The sequence below is a fragment of the Pipistrellus kuhlii genome, unplaced genomic scaffold (genome assembly GCF_014108245.1).
Source record: "Pipistrellus kuhlii isolate mPipKuh1 unplaced genomic scaffold, mPipKuh1.p scaffold_m20_p_28, whole genome shotgun sequence".
Lineage (NCBI taxonomy): Eukaryota > Metazoa > Chordata > Mammalia > Chiroptera > Vespertilionidae > Pipistrellus > Pipistrellus kuhlii.
Genome location: NW_023425527.1, coordinates 6,236,024 through 6,254,181, shown reverse-complemented (window position 1 = coordinate 6,254,181; position 18,158 = coordinate 6,236,024). Strand labels below are relative to the sequence as shown.

General features: G+C 41.3%; 1 protein-coding gene across 1 annotated transcript in view; it reads right to left on the bottom strand.

Moving 5' to 3' along the window:
- The window catches only part of CRLF3 (cytokine receptor like factor 3), a 38,455-nt gene extending 26,402 nt beyond the window's left edge, over window positions 1-12,053 (bottom strand). The window contains exon 1 of the mRNA XM_036454209.2: window positions 11,828-12,053. Coding sequence (XP_036310102.1) covers window positions 11,828-11,944 — 117 coding nt within the window. The 5' untranslated portion in view covers window positions 11,945-12,053. The remainder of the gene's footprint in view (window positions 1-11,827) is intronic.
- Between the last annotated feature and the right edge of the window lie 6,105 nt (window positions 12,054-18,158).

The window sequence follows — 18,158 nt, the reverse complement described above, 5'->3', positions numbered from 1 at the left end:
TTTTTTTTTTTAAAGAGCCAAACTAAAAAGGTACTTGATTTGGTTCATCACTCAACTGTGGGATCCTTGGGAATAAGCCTCTAACATACCAGTACTAAGCAAATAAATGTTACTGAATAAAAATAAAGTTAATCAAGTATGCTTTTAAGACTACTAAAAGAACCAAGGGAGAAACATCACCTGGAATATTATCAAAAATGCAAAAATGTTCAGATCTCACCCAGAGCTACTGAATCAGAACCTGCATTTTTAAAAATATATATTTTATTGATTTTTTTACAGAGAGGAAGGGAGAGGGGGACAAAGAGTTAGAAACATCGATGAGAGAGAGTCATCAATCAGCTGCCTCCTGCACACCCTCTACTGGGGATGTGCCCGAAACCAAGGTACATGCCCTTGACCGGAAGTGAACCCGGGACCTTTCAGTCCGCAAGCTGATGCTCTATCCACTGAGCCAAAGCGGTTTTGGCAGAACCTGAATTTTTATTTTATTTTTTTAATATATATTTTATTGATTTTTTACAGAGAGGAAGGGAGAGAGATAGAGAGCCAGAAACATCAATGAGAGAGAAACATCCATCAGCTGCCTCCTGCACACCCCCTACCGGGGATGTGCCCACAACCAAGGCACATACCCTTGACTAGAACCGAACCCGGGACCCCTGGTAGTCCACAGGCCAACGCTCTATACACTGAGCCAAACCGGTTTCGGCAGAACCTGCATTTTTAACAAGATCCCCAAAAGACTAAGACAGACCTTACACATGTCGGAACACTGTGATATAGTTTGCACCCCTACTACGAAGAGGAAATTCTGCAGCTGAACACTATACCAGCCAGGGCCCGCCTCGCTCTTTAACGGATGCGGCTCACACGGATCCGGCACACACAGGAAGTGCATTGGTTAGGTAAAGTCAATTTCCTCTTTAGAAAGAATTCAAAAGCTCCTTGCAGGGCCTATGTTTTGTTTCTGTTTTAGAACCTCAGAGAAAAAAAAAAAAAGGAAGTATGTGAACACAGAGCAGTGAGAGGGCCAGGGAAGGGAGACTCCATTTCCAAACCCATCTCCTGGACTTTCATTGTAAACGTGTCCCCTTTTAGTCACAGAATGCCAACCACTGCTTTTCAAACTTGACACTACCTTGGCATCATTTTCTTCTCCCATCATAATTTACAGCCTCAGTCACCTTTAAGCCAATTATGTAACCAAGTGCATTTGCTTTGCTTTTGAAGCTTTAAAAAAAAAAAGAAAAATGTGGGCTTCACTGCTGAGTGAACTGTCCCTATCTGATGTGGTACCATTGTTCAATGCGTCCACGATTAGCTCATTAAATCTTCACAACTCTGAGGGGTGGGCCTGCATTGTTTATATGGAGCAAAGTGAAGCTCAAAGTCAAAAAAATTCTGCAAGGCTTCCCAGTGCCTGAAACAGTCTGACTCCAAGGACCATGATCTTTCCACATACCAGGCTGGTTAGCACTCACAGATCCTTTTTGAAAGAGGTCCCAGGTCAACCTATAAATTATGTATTGCCTGATGTAAAATGTATTTCCTGTCCTTGAAGAAAGAATCTTGTCATGGTCAACCAGTCAGGCCAAGACGCTACCTCGCCATTCTAGGGCAAAACAACTGTGATGGTGTGTAACAAAGTAGATTTAATACAAATGCCACACAACTCAAGGTTTCTAAAAAGACCTAATATACCTTGTTTATATTTATTAATAATATTCTGGTCTTGGGTGGTTTGGCTCAGTGGATAGAGTGTCCGCCTGTGGACTGAAGGGTCCCGGTTTTGATTCCACTCAAGGGCATATGCCCAGGTTTCAGGCTCGATCCCCAGTAGGGGGCATGCAGGAGACAGCTGATCAATGATTCTCTCATCATTGATATTTCTATCTCTCTTTCCCTCTCCTTTCCTCTCTAAAATCAATAAAAATATATTTTAAAAAATAAAAGATGGCCTAGATAAGTTTTGAAAAATAATAATAAAATTTTGATCTAATTTTTCACTAAAACCTCTACTGTAACGGACCATTAAAACTAATTTACAGCCCTGGACAGTGCTGGAGTGTCATTCCCCACACAGAAAGGTGGCGGGTTTGATTCCTGCTTGGGCACATACCCAGGTTTCAGGTTCAATCCTGGTTGGGTCTTTCACATCGATGTCTGTCTCTGACTCCTCCCTTCCTCTCTCTAAAATCAATTTTTTAAAATTAAAAAAATAATAATAACTTGCCCTGGCCAGCACTGCTTAGTGGTTAGAGTGTCAGCCCTTACAGAAGGGTCTCTGGTCGATTCCTGATCAAGGGCACATACCTGGTTGCAGGTTCATCCAGCCCCGGTCCAGGCACAACTGGGAGGCAACCAATCAATGTGTCTCTCTCATACCGATATTTCTCTCTGTCTTTCTCCTCTCTCCTCTCCCGCTCCTTTCAACTCTGAAAATCAAGGGGGAAACTATCCTCCAATGAGGACTAAAAAAACAGTAACAATCACTTATTTACAAAGTTTCCACAGCAGTTGATTAATCCCAAAGCTCTATCAACAAAAGGGATTGGACAGGATAGGAAAGCACAGTCCAGAAAAAATAGAACATGTATTTCAGTAAATTAAGTAACTGGAATTTTCTTTATCTCCTCTAAAACATGTATCTTCATAACTTTATAGAAGAAAAAAATTTTTTAACTTCCAATTTTAACTTATGAGTTTATTTTCCCAATTGTTTTGCGAATAGGAAACTAAAACTACATAAAATTAGAGATTGACTTTAAACACCATTAGCAAACAAGGACATAGAGATAAAAAATAAAAGACAAAGATATAAAATAGTCAACTGAAATTGAAAAAACTAACCAAAATTATTCTTCTCAACTCATATGAAATTTACTGCATTGGCTATTGCCTTTGTGCTGACACCAAGACATTAGTCATTAAAAATAACAATGATAGCCATAGCCGAAGCCGGTTTGGCTCAGTGGTAGAGCGTCGGTCTGCGGACTGAAAGGTCCCAGGTTCGATTCCGGTCAAGGGCATGTACATTGGTTACGGGCACATCCCCAGTAGAGGGTGTGCAAGAGGCAGCTGGTCAATGTTTCTCTCTCATCGACATTTCTAGCTCTCTATCCCTCACTCCTCCTCTCTGTAAAAAATCAATAAAATATATTTTAAAAAAAACAACTAAAAATGCTTTAAAAAAAATAACAATGATAGCAATAATAACAGTACAGTAATAGCTATCATCTACTGAATACCTACTGTGTGCCAGATACAAACATCCACGGTCTTATTTAAATTCTATCACCACCTTATGAAAAAAGCATCTGTAGATGTGCAACATATGAGTCAGAGACATGAACTTGCCTACACTATAAAGGTAGTAAAGTGGCAGAGAATTTGAATTGTCTGATTCATGTATGGACTCATAAGTGTTGCTACATTTCCTTCTTATCTCTCTTATGATTAGGCTTTTTTTTTTTTAATGCTTATTTGAAAACATCCAAAAAGAAAATCTTTACTATATGAATTGCTACTCTGTTACATTCATAGCCCTCAGTGAATCACAGCCCTGGTGCTCATATCCTCCCTCCCTTAGAATACAGGCTGGGCCTGTGACTAGCAATGCAGTCAATGCGCATAGCTATAGGGTAGAGCTGATGCTCTGCCAGTTCCAGGCCTCAGCCTTAAGAAAACCTAGCAATTTGTGCTTTTGCACTTAGAGGGGGTCCTGAGTCACCATTTAAGAAGTGTGTCTACCTTTCTGGAGAGAACAAATGGAAGGAGGAGGAAAGAAGGAAGGGTAGGAGGGAGGAAGAGAGGAAGGACAAGACAGATACTGGCACTGAGGCCCAACCATAAATCCCAACTGACTCCTGCTACCGCTAAGGCTCCAAACAGGTTAAGTACGTAAACATTCTGTCTTGAATATGCCAGACTTAGCTGTCATCTGATTGCAATTACATGAATGTTGCCAGCAAATTCAGGAGAGATGGCCAACTGAACCCCAGAATAGCAAATAAAATGATTGCTTTTAAGCCATTACGCTTTGGCACAATTTATGTAGCAACAAATAGCCAAAACATATGATAAAATAAATGTTTAATTCTTGATTATCTGCATTAATAGGGTGCATTTAATCAAGACAATAAATATTATTTTTTAAAAATCTGCAAAATTACACCCAAAACATTCATAAAGGCACTCATTCAGTATTTAATGAAGTCTAGTTATGTTCTACAAACTGGAGTTATAAAGATAAATAAAATATGGTCCTGACCTAAAAAAAATATCATTCTGGTAAAGGAGATAGTTGCAAGCACACATAACTATAATAAAATGTAGCATTATATATTATCTAATAAAAGAATAATATGCAAATTGACCATCACTCCAACACACAAGATGGCTGCCCCCACGTGATCAAAGATGACTGCCCCCATGTGGACACAAGATGGCCACCACAAGATGGCCAACAGGGAAGGGCAGTTGGGAGGAACCCAGGCCTGCAGGGAGAGCAGTTGGGGGTGACCAGGCCACAGGGGAGAGTAGTTAGGGGCAAACAGACTGGCAGGGGAACTGCAAGGCATCAATCAGGCTGGCAGGGGAGTGGTTAGGCAGTGATCAGGCTGGCAGGCAGAAGCGGTTAGGGGCAATTAGGAAGGAAGGCAGGCAGACGAGCAGTCCCAGATTGGAGAGGGGGCAGGCTGGGCGGAGGGGCACCCTCCCCACTCCCACCTCCACCCCATGCACGAATTTCATGCAGCTGGCCTCTAGTTTTTATATAAGTGGGATAGCCACAAACTGCCATCAGAGCTCAGAGCATTCTGCTGAGTAAGAGAATAGGAGAGAAGTAGGGGACATCACTTTGAATAACAATAATATTTAATGGTATTATTATTACAGCTAATATTTATTAAGCACTTCGTATGTCCCAGACATTGTGCTAAGCATTTTAAAAAAATATATTTTATTGATTTCTTACAGAGAAGAAGGGAGAGGGATAGAGAGTTAGAAACATTGATGAGAGAGAAACATCGATGATCAGCTGCCTCTTGCACACTCCCAACTGGGGATGTGCCCGCAACGAAGGTACATGCCCTAGACTGGAATCGAACCTGGGACCCTTCAGTTCGCAGGCTGACACTGTATCGATTGAGCCAAACTGGTTTTGGCTGTGCTAAGCATTTTTAATAAATTTCTCACTTAGTCCTCACTGGTTTGGCTCAGTGGATACAGCCCGGGCCTGGGGACTGCAGAGTCCAGAGTTTGATTCCGATCAAGGGCACATGCCTGGGTTGCAGGCTCAATCCCCAGTAGGGGGTGTGCAGGAGGCAGCTGATCAATGATTCTCTTTCAACATTGACGTTTCTATCTCTCCCTCCCCTTTCCTCTCTGAAATCAATAGAAATATATTTTTCAAAAATAATAAATAAATTTCTCATTTAAATCCCATTGGCCAAGTAAAGTAGGTATAATCCTTTTCCTCATTGTACAGGTAAGGACAGTGAGGTTAAGGAAAGGTAACTTTCTCACCTCCTGGCCCACATGGGCAAGTACTGACAAAGTAAAATAACTGCAAATATAAGTGATTCATTGATACTTCTCAATAAAAAAAGCCCGTCCTACCTCTGTTTGGCTTTTTTAGATCACAAATTAGCCATATTATTTACTAGAGTTACAGTAACAAGAATAGCTCTTTATCAAAAATTATGCATATATTACAATTTATATTGGGGGGGAAATCTATACAGAAAAACTGACATTCACACATTTTTCCTTTAACATCACTGATTGTAACATTCTTGATTCAGAATGCTTATTTTAATTCTTATTTATATTATTCTATATTTCAAGTGAGTTTTGGATTCAACAAGCAGCTTTCAGAGTGTCATGTTTAAAGACAATTTGTAAAAAGAAAAGATGACTGAAAAGCCAATGTAAAGATGTGGTCTTTTGCACACAATAGGTATGCAGCTTTTTTTTCTTCTTGATTGTTGATCATTTAGCTTTGCTTCTAGTATTTGGTATACCTGAGTCAACACACTTCAGCCTACCAGCAACCAATGCTCCAGAGCTATCTATGTAACAGACTCTATTCACCTTGGCATTAAAAAATTAATTACATGTAGGAAATTTTTCATAATAAATGCTTATGATATAATGTTAACCACAAGAAAAAAATGAACACAAAGTTGCATATTGTGGTCTCTCAATTTTACAAAATAGCATGTCTAGAAGGAGACACCAAGATGTTAATAATGGCTGTCTCTAAGAAGTAGAATTATGAGTTATTTTTTAAATTATTTCATTCATTCTTGGTTTTCCTCAGCTTAGATATAACTATAATTGGGACACTTTAAGTACTGCTGCCGTGACAAGTTATTTCAAACAGATTTTGGACTCTTTTGAAAATGGGTAACAGAAGGGGAAGTGGGAGATAAAAGAAGCAATAATAGCTTTCTTTTCTTTGCTTAACTACTAGGACTTCCTGCCCTGGTTCTCTGAAATAACTTGTTTTTTACGCTGACTTCTATATCTGTTCCAGTCTTTAGCTAGTATGCTACGTATTTTCAAATGCTATTACAGGAATGTTGGCATTGTACATTAGGAATATCAAGGTTATGGGTTAAATCTTCAAGAAATTATCTAAAATCAACTATTAAAAATTGAAAACAAAGCACTATAAAGACAAAGGGTCACATTACAGATGTTAGGACAGTCTAGGACAGCACTGGCTCGAACTGTCAATTATTCACTTGAGTATCCTTGTACAATCGTCTAACAAACCTATATTTCAAACAAATGCTTTCTCTTGAGGATAAACCACAGCAATTTATGACTACACAGGTGGGGTTTAATTAAACTACAGAAATCAGCAGAGAGCTGATGAAATAGTAATGATATACTCTAAGGCAGTGTGCCTCAAGTTTTAATGTGCATACATATCATACCCAGCAATCTTGTTAAAGTACAGAGTATGATCCAGTAGGTCTGGGTGGGGCCTGATTCCTGCATTCTTCACAAGCTCTCGGATCATGATGATGCCACTGCTATGGTCATGGGTCCTTGTAGTAGGAAGAATCAAAGGGATCCCACTGGCCAGAGTTGAGCAGGGCCCTCACCAAACAGTCTCTTATTTAGGTACCAGGATCTGGCCCTTTACTCTGAAAGAGCAGAGACTTCTTTCTGTCAGTGCCCTGAGCGGCACTGACTGGTACCCATTAAAAGACACAGGAAGGCCAGCACATTCATTTTATAGAGTGAAATATAACTGTACACATACTAGAATATTGGTATTTCTCACTGTAGGCACTGCCAGCCCCTCAAGCTTAATCCCCCTTTGATAATATACAAAGATGTCGTTTCTAAGGCTGCAAAACTGAGGATGAGGACCTGGATAGTGGCAATGTCATCCAGTTGATGCCGTTCTACCCTAGCCGGTTTGGCTCAGTGTATCGAGAGTCTGCCAGCAGATTGAAGGGTCCTGGATTTGATTCTGGTCAAGAACATGTACCCTGGTCATGTTGCGGGAGTGTCGCTTTCACTTCCCCCTTACTTCCACTCTCTCTAAAGATCAATGGAAAAATGTCCTCGGGTAAAGATTAACAACAACAAAAAAAAGATAGGGTCACTCTGGAAGGCATATCTGACTGGCCAGCTAATATCACTATGCAACATCTTGATCAGCTATTCACTTACAACAAGCAGGAAAGCCAACTCTATAGAAATAAACAACTGATGAAAATTACATTGGAAGTAAAAATATAAAAATGAATACCTAAGAATTTAGGTTTTTCTTATCTGTTTTGCTTTTAGGGGTAGTCGAGTCATGACCAACCATCAAAGGAAAGACTAAATCCATTAAGGCAGTGGTCTATTTCCTCAGCCACAGTATTTCTAGGACCTAGAAGAATCTCTGGTGTATAGTAGGCACCCAATAAATACTTATCGAGTGAATGAACAAATGAGTATTTAAGGAGAGTGGGAGTTAATTGCTTTGGTATGTACATTTTAGTACCAAGGATTCCAGAGAGCTATAGAGAACTATTTTCAATAATTTCAACATCAGTTAGGCCAGACTAGCTGTAAACATTATCTGATTTCCTGAAGACAACAAACATCTCCCTAGCCTTTAACCTATTCAAACAGTTAGAAGTTACAGACTACCCTTTGCATTCCTACCCAGAACTTCCTTTTCTCTTAAGACAGGGGGTAGGGCATACACTTAACCACAAGAGGAGAAACTGCTACACGCTGGCAGTTGTTGCTGACAAAATAACTTAAAAGATTTTTACTTTTCCTTCTAGACTTCCATAGACATGATTTGTTTAACCTGAAACAAATGTCATGTGAGTTTTAAAGGGTAAGAAACAAAAGCAAAGATAAAAAGTATGCCAAGAGGTCTTGGAAAAGTTAAACAAGGAGTTTCCATACTACTCAGCATTCCTAAGTATATACGTACTACAAGAACTGAAAACATGTCCACGTAAAAACTTGCACATGAATATTCTTGGCAACCTTATTCATAATAGGCAAAAGGCAAAAATAACCCAACTGTCTATCAACTGATAAAGGGATAAATAAAATGTGGTTAGCCACACAATGAATATTCTTCAGCCGTAAAAAGCAACTGAAGTACTGATACATGCTCCCCAATGGATGAATCTTGAAAACATTATGCTAAGTCAAAGAAGTCAGTCACAAGAGGCTACATAGTGTATGATTCCATTTATACGAAATGTTCAGAATAAGCAAATCCACACAGAGACTGAAAGTAGTTTAGTGGTTGCCACGGGCTGGAGGAGTGACACCTAACGAGTATGGAATTTCTTTGTGGGGGTGATAAAAATATTCTGTAATTAGATAATGGTGATATATGCACATCATGTACTAAAAGCTGTTAACTTACACATGGTAAGGCACAAATGTTATGGTATGTGAATTACCTCCCTTAAAAAAAAAATCATTCCCCCAAAAAATAAAATCAGCAAGTAAAAAATATACATAAAGGGGAGCATCCCTTCCTCTCTGCTCTTCCCTTTTTTCCCCCATGCAAAATCTTTGACTAAAAAGCCATATATTTTATGTAGTAGTTATTCTGAAAATGACTGGGACCCTAAAAATATCCTAACCACCGAACAAAAGCAGCTGCTTATTTTGATAACATTTTTGTAACACAGACCTTCCTTAAAATGCAAGTTGACAGAGGGCTTATTCTACAAACCCAAACATACAATCCACTAGAATTAGCTCTGAGGAGAAACGCCGTTGTAACTGGCAGTGGCACAAGACAGATTCCAGTTCACAAAAGAGAGCTACAGTCTAATCAGAAGGTAATGTCATCAGAAACCAAACAGTGATGGATGTTCTTAGTGTTTTCTGTCTCAATCCCCAGAGAATGGGCCTTCGGACAAAACAAAACAAAAACCCTAAACTAACAAAAATACTAAACTACACTAAATGATTTGGAAAGAATGTCCTGTATTTAAATTGTTGGATATAAAATATAAAAGAAGAGAGGTTTGGAAGTTGAATACTAAACCATTCAGGATGGGACCATACAAAAACAATTTCTAATCCATTCAATATCACACCAGAAATTAATAAATACTATTCCTAGGTGCTAAGCTCACTCATTTACTAGTGTCAACTCGACTGCTTAATTGCTGACACAGTTAAACAATAGTTCTGTTTATATATATCTTAGCTGGCTGAAACATTAGTCATACAATAAGAGATATTTTCATCTCTTTGTAAACAATGTCCTAGATTTAGAACCTCTACTTCAAAATAGCTGGAGGAATAATGCAGATGCTCTCAAATGGTCATCAAGACAAACACACTGGAAGGCATTCACTAAATCAAGATAACCATAGAGTGTTTTTTTTTAAACATACATATTTTTATTGATTTCAGAGAGGAAGGGAGAAACATCAATGATGAGAGAGAATCATTGATTGGCTGCCTCCTGCATGCCCCCAGCTGGAGATCAAACCAGCAACCTGGACATGTGCCCAGATCCGGAATCAAACCATGACCTCCTGGCTCATACAGTCAAGCCTCAATCACTGAGCCAAACCAGCGGGGCCATATCCTAGGTTTTGCTCTTAAATTATGAATGTTGCCTTGCCTACACCAGCTCTACAAGGATTTTAAAATATATAAAACCTAAAGCATATTGAGTATCTTAAATGGTGAGACCAAGCAAAGGCACTATTCTGCCAATTTTCAGATTCTATGCAGCATGGGAGGTACTAGGATGACAATTTAGATTAATTATCAATGTGATGAAATCCCACTAATTCAAATGGTGAATGAGCCGAAACCGGTTTGGCTCAGTGGATAAAACATCAGCCCGCAGACTGAAAGGTCCCGGGTTCGATTCCGATCAAGGGCATGTACCTTGGTTGCGGGCACATCCTCAGTAGGGAGTGTGCAAGAGCCCAGTAGGGGGTGTGCAAGAGGCAGTTGATCCATGATTCTCTCTCATCAATGTTTCTAACTCTCTTTCCCTCTCTCTTCCTCTCTGTAAAAAATCAATAAAATATATTTAAAACACACACACACACACACACACAAAATGGTGAATGAATTCCCACTCACTCAAATGATTCCAGTCACTCAAAAAGCATTTTATTAAGCACCTATGTTAACAGTAGTTTGAGAATTATCTGTCCTACCACACACTGGGGGTAAGTTACATTTTTTTTTTTTTCTGCATGAGTTCCAAGGTGTGGGAAAACCATGTGGCTTTCCTCTATCTCTGATAACCATGTCCACAGGGAACAGATAACGGCTGTCACTTGGAAGTATATTTACTTAGCTTCTCCTTTCAGTACGCCTCTCTTTAAATCTGTTTTTCCATTCCCCCTGGCCTACACCTTTGTACTCCATCCCTCAAGCATTTCATTTTCCTTCTCTTGACGTTTCAAAACAGCGTCTTCACTTTAAATTCTAACCCATCTAGGATGGGGTTATACGATAATCTGTTTTCTAAAATGCATTAAAAAAAAAAAATGCGCCGAAACCGGTTTGGCTCAGTGGTAGAGCGTCAATCTGCGGACTGAGGGGTCCCAGGTTCGATTCCCGTCAAGGGCATGTACCTTGGTTGCGGGCACATCCCCGGTGGGGGGTGTGCAGGAGGCAGCTGGTTGATGTTTCTCTCTCATCGATGTTTCTAGCTCTCTATTCCTCTCCCTTCCTCTCTGTGGAAAATCAATAAAATATATTTTAAAAAATTAAATGCATTCAAGATCACATGAGATATTAAGTAGTATGTTGGGCATCGACCCCATTCATTTCAGTGTTAACTCTTCTGCTTCCCCATCTCTTCCGCGTCTCTCTCTGACCCTCCCTCCCCAACACCCATCTTGCCCCCCACCTTTAACTCTCCCAAAGCCAGCACCCACGTTTTTCTCAGGCTCGCACCCCCCCGCAGGTTTCCCAGAGAATCCCCCGACCCCAGCTCTCCTGAACCCTCACTACCCTGTGGCGTCCCAGGGTTTTCTCTGGTCCCTCCTTCTCCCTCACCTCGGACCCCACCCCTAACCCCATAGCCTAATCCCATAGCCTAACGCAGTTTAGGGAACGTCCCCTCACTCTCTCCCCGGATTCCCCCCAACTTGTCTCTTCCCCTTAAGAGTCCCTCCCCAGCACCCACCGCACCCATTCCCAGAGCCTGCCAGGAGGTCTCCCTGCACCTTCACAGCCTCCTGCCTTCTCCCCTCAGAGTTCGGAGACCCCGCCGCCCCTCGGAGCCCTCCCGGCCCTGCCCACTCCCCCGGCACCGCGCGGGCTCCCGGGCCCGGCCCCTCCGGCGCGGCCCTCCGACCTGCCTCCGCGCCGCCCGCAGCCCCTGCAGCCTCTGGCCCAGCTCCCGCCGGTAGCTCTGCGCCGCCTCCACGTTCTCGCGGGCCTCCTGCAGCAGGAGCTCGGGCTCCAGCTCCATCGCCGCCTCCCTCGTCCGGCCGCTCCGCCGCCGGCGGCTCCGGGCGCGGTTCCCGACTGTCCCGAGCGCCGCTGAGCGGCCCGGCGTGGCCCCGCGCAGGCGGAAGCGCCGCCCCGCCCCGCCCCCCGCGGCTTTGATGGACAGGCGCGCGCGTGGGCGGGGCGCGGGGCGGGCGTCCAGCTCCCCGCGCTCCCGCCACTCGGGCAGCGCGGTGCCTGCTCCGCGTTCGCGTGGAGGCAGGGGAAGGATGACAGCACCTTTCCCGCCTCTTATTCTTTTTTAAAAAATATATATATTTTATCGATTTTTTTTAGAGGCAGGGAGAGGGATAGAGAGTTAGAAATATCGATGAGAGAGAAATATCAATCAGCTGCACACCCCCTACTGGGGTTGTGCCCACAACCAAGGTACATGCCCTTGACCTGGAATCGAACCCGGGAGCCTTCAGTCCGCAGGCCTACGCTATATCCACTGAGCCAAATCTTTCTGCCAGCCTCTTATTTCATCCCGGCCTCCTGGTAGCCGTTTCTCAAAGGAGGAAGCTGAAGGGCCTGGAGGGCCATCTACGGTGTGTGGAGCGAGGGGATTTGAACCACTCGGCTCCGAAATCCTCCTGGTCCCACCTCCCCACCCCGCGAGGATCCCAGCCGCGGCAGGGAGTGTAGGAGGTGACCCTGCACCAGGCCCCACGCCCAGAGGACCGTCCACCACTGGTCTAATGAGGGAGCCCAGACAGGCCTTCACCTTTGGCCAGCGGTGGGTACAGCTGTCCAGGTACGAGTCCAAAACAGGTGTCTGCACACTTTTCTTGCAAGGGCCAGCTGGGGCCCATCAAGTCTCTGGGGCAGATCGTCAGCACATGGGCGTGGCCGTGTGCAAATATGATGGACACAAGTTTGAATCTCACTTTATGGCCACTGGTTACAAAATAGTCCTTGCAAATTTCATCAGCTATTTGGCAAACGTAAAAAAACTTATTCTTCAGCTGGGGCCCTGGGGCTTGGTTGGTGAAAGCATGGTTGCGATACCCTGAGGTTGTGGGTTTGATCCCTGGTCAGACTCTCTCTTTTTTCTCTTTCTCTCTCTCAAATCAATTTTTAAAAATTAAAACAACAACACACAAACCATATCTCATTCAAGGTGCCATACAAAACCAGGAGGTATGTAAGATTTGGCTTCCAGCCACCGTTTACCCAGTCTGGCCAAGGATGTTAGAGCCGAAAGTTCCCTCAGCCAGGGAACTCAGACAGGGCGTAATTTAATCAAGATTACACGTGGAATGGGGACTAGAGGCTAAATCTCAGTTTTCCTGGGCCAACTAGAAAAGATTAGTAAAGAGAAGCCCTTCTGTAGAAAATGAAAAATGAGCTCTATCATGAAGATAAGGTAGCCAGGCACTTAGTTAATACTGTATTAGCCAATGAACCCCCTTTATTATTTAAGGCAGCCTGAGGTGAATTTTCTGTAACTTGCAACTGAAGAAATCCTAAAGGATACAAGATAAACCCCGGCCGACAGGAAACTTAGTGAGATGCAGGGTGCAATTGAGCTATGTAAAAGATGTCAATGTATACTAAAGAGATTTAGTAACATTATGAGTGGAAAGGCCATTGACATAAAATCAGGAAAGACTGCCACAAACAAAATACATGAACATTTCCATATTCTCAGCCCTGGCCCTTATACTACTAATCCAGCAATGAAGGGGGATTTTGTCTTCACCTCCTCACCTGCAATTGTCTTCAACCTGGCTCCCAAGTTTCAGTGGTACAGAATTGAGAGAAATGACTGAAGAGGCAGATGGGAAAGGGGAAGATGGGTACCTGGAGGTATGTACTGAGTAAGAAATGGAGGGAAAAACTTTAGGGCACTAATGGGAGATAAGGAAAGGAGACTGGGGAAGAAGATATTAAAGAGTTTCTTTGACTTATGAATTGGGAACTATCAGGAGGAATGACAATACAATGCAACATGTGATTGTGGACTAGATCCATTTGCTATAAAGGGAATCACTGAACTTGATTAAACTTGAATTAAACTGAGGATTTGATTATAATAAAGTATCAATGATAAATCCTGTTTTTGATGATTACTTTGTGGATTCATAGAATGTACTTGTAGAATGTTGGAATTTACTCTCAAATGGCTTATTCAGGGAAGAAAATTGCACTCTATTTGCAACTTGTCTGTAAGTTTAAGATTTATATAAATTTGAGTTTTCAAAATATAAAAATATATAGCATTGATAAAAATAAGAGGCATATTTAGATTAGGATTATCTCTTAATTATTTTTTATTGATGGATAGTATTTCTTTGTATGAATTGCTATTCAATAACTAGATCCTGCCCCTCCAGCATGGTTCAGTGGTTGAGTATCAACCTATGAACCAGGAGGTCACGGTTCGAGGTTCAATTCCTGGTCAGGGCACATGCTCCTGTTGCAGGGCTCAGTCCCTGGTGTGGGGCATGGGGCATGCAAGAGGCAGCCAATCCATGATTCTCTCTCATCATTGATGTTTCTCTCTCTCTCCCTCTCTGAAATCAATAATATATATGTATATATACATTTGTAATATCTATACAAGGACATTATAAAAAAAAAAAAAAGAATGTGGTAATAGTATTAGGTGTATAAACAGGTAAGTCAGAGAGTAAGAAGTCATCACTATATGTCCAATACAGTTAGGAGCTTTCTGAGAAGTTGGGGAGAAGAGAGAGAAAGCCTTAGCTGACCAGATAGCCAAAGTATCCTAGACTAAATCCATTGTTTACCAAATGACTATCTGCTTACAACTTGATATTCCATTTGCTGCAGTTTTCTCGCCAATTATATCTGATCATAAATAAATAAATTAGCACCGAAACCGGTTTGGCTCAGTGGATAGAGCGTCGGCCTGCGGATAGAAGGGTCCTGGGTTCAATTCCGGTCCGGGGCATGTACCTTGGTTGCGGGCACATCCCCAATGGGGGGTGCAGGAGGCGGTTGGTTGATGTTTCTCTCTCATCAATGTTTCTAACTCTCTATCCCTCTCAATTTCTCTCTATGTAAAGTCAATAAAATATATTTTAAAATAAATAAATAAATAAATAAATAAATAAATAAATAAATAAATTAGCAACTTGCTTTGTTTGTTTCTTGTCTTTTTAGAATAAAACGTCTGTGCCCCTGGATCTGCTCACTTCTGTGTACACTTAAAAAGTTAATTCTAGACCAATTTGATGGCACAAAGATTAAAAAACAAAACAGACGTAAAAATCCCAACGCTGTAAAACCCTGTCTGATGGCCTGCTGGCTTCTATCATTGCCACCTCCACATCAGTCTTCCTGGGCTCAGTCTTCCTCTGTGTTATCAACCAGACTGTTTACTCTTTAGGAACTTGTGCTCTGAAAAGCATGTTTCCAAAATTTTAAGCCTGGGAGAGTGATTTCACAAGATTTCCTTTAGTTTCCCTTGTTTGTTTTTTTTGTTTGTTTGTTTGTTTGTTCTTTTTTTTCTTATTGATTTTTTTTTACAGAGAGGAAGAGAGAGAAGGATAATCAGAAACATCAATGAGAGAGAAACATCAATCATCTGCCTCTTGCACACCCCCCCACTGGATACGTGCCCACAACTAAGGTACATGCCCTTGACTGGAATTGAACCTGGGACCCCTCAGTCCGCAGGCCAATGCTCTATCCACTGAGCCAAAACCGGTTTCGACGTGGTTTTTTTTTTTAATTAATTTTTTTTTAAAAATTGCATGTAGTAATAAAAAAATAAAATAAAATAATTTTTTCTTGTAGTAAAGCCCTCCAGGGTAGAATCAATTCTATACAATTAGCTTTAGGGATTTCACATAACATTGCTATGTTCAAGAATATTTAATAAATCCTGTTTTTACTGACTCAGTCTGTGCCTTAAACCTTCTATTCCCTTGAATTATTTTCCTATCTTCTTCCCCACTTTCAGTTTCAGACCTCTGTAAAGGCCAACACCCTAATTCAAGCCTCTCTCATATTATACCTGGACTAATGCCATATGATTTTTTTCTTATTTTCCCACTTCAGCTGTCCTATATGTATATTCATTTCCCTAAACAAATACTCAAGAGTGTACTGTATGCCAACCCCTACTTTATCTTAAGACAGACCCAAGACCCACGTCTCTATCATTTATCTTCCTAAAACATGTTTTGCAAATGTCACTGTACTTGCAAAAATCTTTGATGTCTATTCTTTAAAGCCAAAACTTTTAACCTGAACTCCAGGGCCCTTACTCTTTTTTTTTTTTTTTTTTTTTTTTAATATATTTTATTGATTTTTTACAGAGAGGAAGGGAGAGAGTTAGAGACCTAGAAAGGTTGACGAGAGAGAAACATTGACCAGCTGCCTCTTGCACACCCCCAACCGGGGATGTGCCAGCAACCAATGTACATGCCCTTGACTGGAATCGAACCTGGGACCTTTCAGTCCGCGGACCGACGCTCTACCACTGAGCCAAACCAGCTTTGGCGAGGGCCCTTACTCTTTACTTCATCTCCCTTCTTCTTCTTTGTTTTCATTCTTAAAAATAACTTAATTTTTAAAATACTTATTTTTCAGTTACAGTTGGCATACAATGTATTAGTTTTTAAGTTTACAACATAGTAACTAGACATGTTTAAAACACACCTGGATAAATCTAGTACTCATCCCACATCATACATAGTTATTATAATATTATTGACTACATCCCCTATGCTTTACTTCACATCTCCATGCTTCTTTCTTTCTTAAACCGTTCATTTATATTCCTATCTCCAAGACATTATGCCCTTCCCCACTTAGTTTTGTCCCACCTGGGATGCCTTACCTCACAGCTTCTGTTTAGTTAGTAATACCTTAATTCATGGAACAGATATTCTTGAGTACAATAGTGTCCCCTTATCCAAAGGAAGTATATCCTAAGACTCCCAGTGGATATCTGAATCCACAGGTAATACCGAACCCTATTCAGGGTGAGGCCAAAGTAGGTTTACAGTTGTGGATATGCAAAAGTTTATTACTGTATTATTATTTATGAATTATTGCATTATATTCCACATGAACAACTGCAAACCGACTTTTATCCCACCTTGTATTTAGTATGTTTTTATTTACTTTTTAAAAAATATATATTTTGCCGAAACCGGTTTGGCTCAATGGATAGAGCATCGGCTTGGGGACTGAAAGGTCCCAGGTTCGATTCCAGTCAAGGGCATGTTCCTTGGTTGCGGGCATATCCCCAGTGGGGGGTGTGCAAGAGGCAGCTGATCGATGACTCTCTCTCATCGATGTTTCTAACTCTCTATCTCTCTCCCTTCCTCTCTGTACAAAATCAATAAAATATATTTAAGAAAAAAATAAAATAAAAAAATATATATTTTATTGATTTTTTTCACAGAGAGGAAGGGAGAGGGATAGCTATAGTTAGAAACATTGATGAGAGAGAATCATTGACCAGCTGCCTCCTGCACACCCCCTACTGGGGATGTGCCCGCAACCAATGTACATGCCCTTGACCAGAATTGAACCTGGGACCCTTCAGTCCACAGACCGACGCTCTATCCACTGAGCCAAACCGGTTTCGGCTAGTATGTTTTTAAAAATATATATATTTTATTGATTTTTTTACAGAGAGGAAGGGAGAGAGATAGATATAGTTAGAAACATCGATGAGAGAGAAACATCGACCAGCTGCCTCCTGCACACCCCCTACCGGGGATGTGCCCACAGCCAAGATACATGCCCTCGACTGGAATCGAACCTGGAACCCTTGAGTCCACGGGCTGATGCTCTATCCATTGAGCCAAACCGGTTAGGTCAGCATTACTTCTCTTGGCACGTTGGGGCCATTATTAAGTAAAATAAGGATTACTTGAACACTGCAACAGTCAATCTGATGACTGAGATGGCTAATGACTAATGGGTGGGTATCCTATACAGGGTGAATACACTGGACAAAGGGATGATTCATATCCCAAGTGAAAGACTTCTTCACATTGCCCAGAACTGCATGCATTTTAAAGTGCATGAATTATTTATTTCTGGAATTTTTCATTTAATATTTTTGGACTGAGGTTGATCCGGTAAATCATTACTGTAAATTCTAAGAGGATAGGAATTTTTGTCTGTTTTGTTTATAGCTGCTTTGTTCATAGCTGACAGTTATCAGGCACTCAATATTACTTATGGAATGGCTGAATGGATGGATG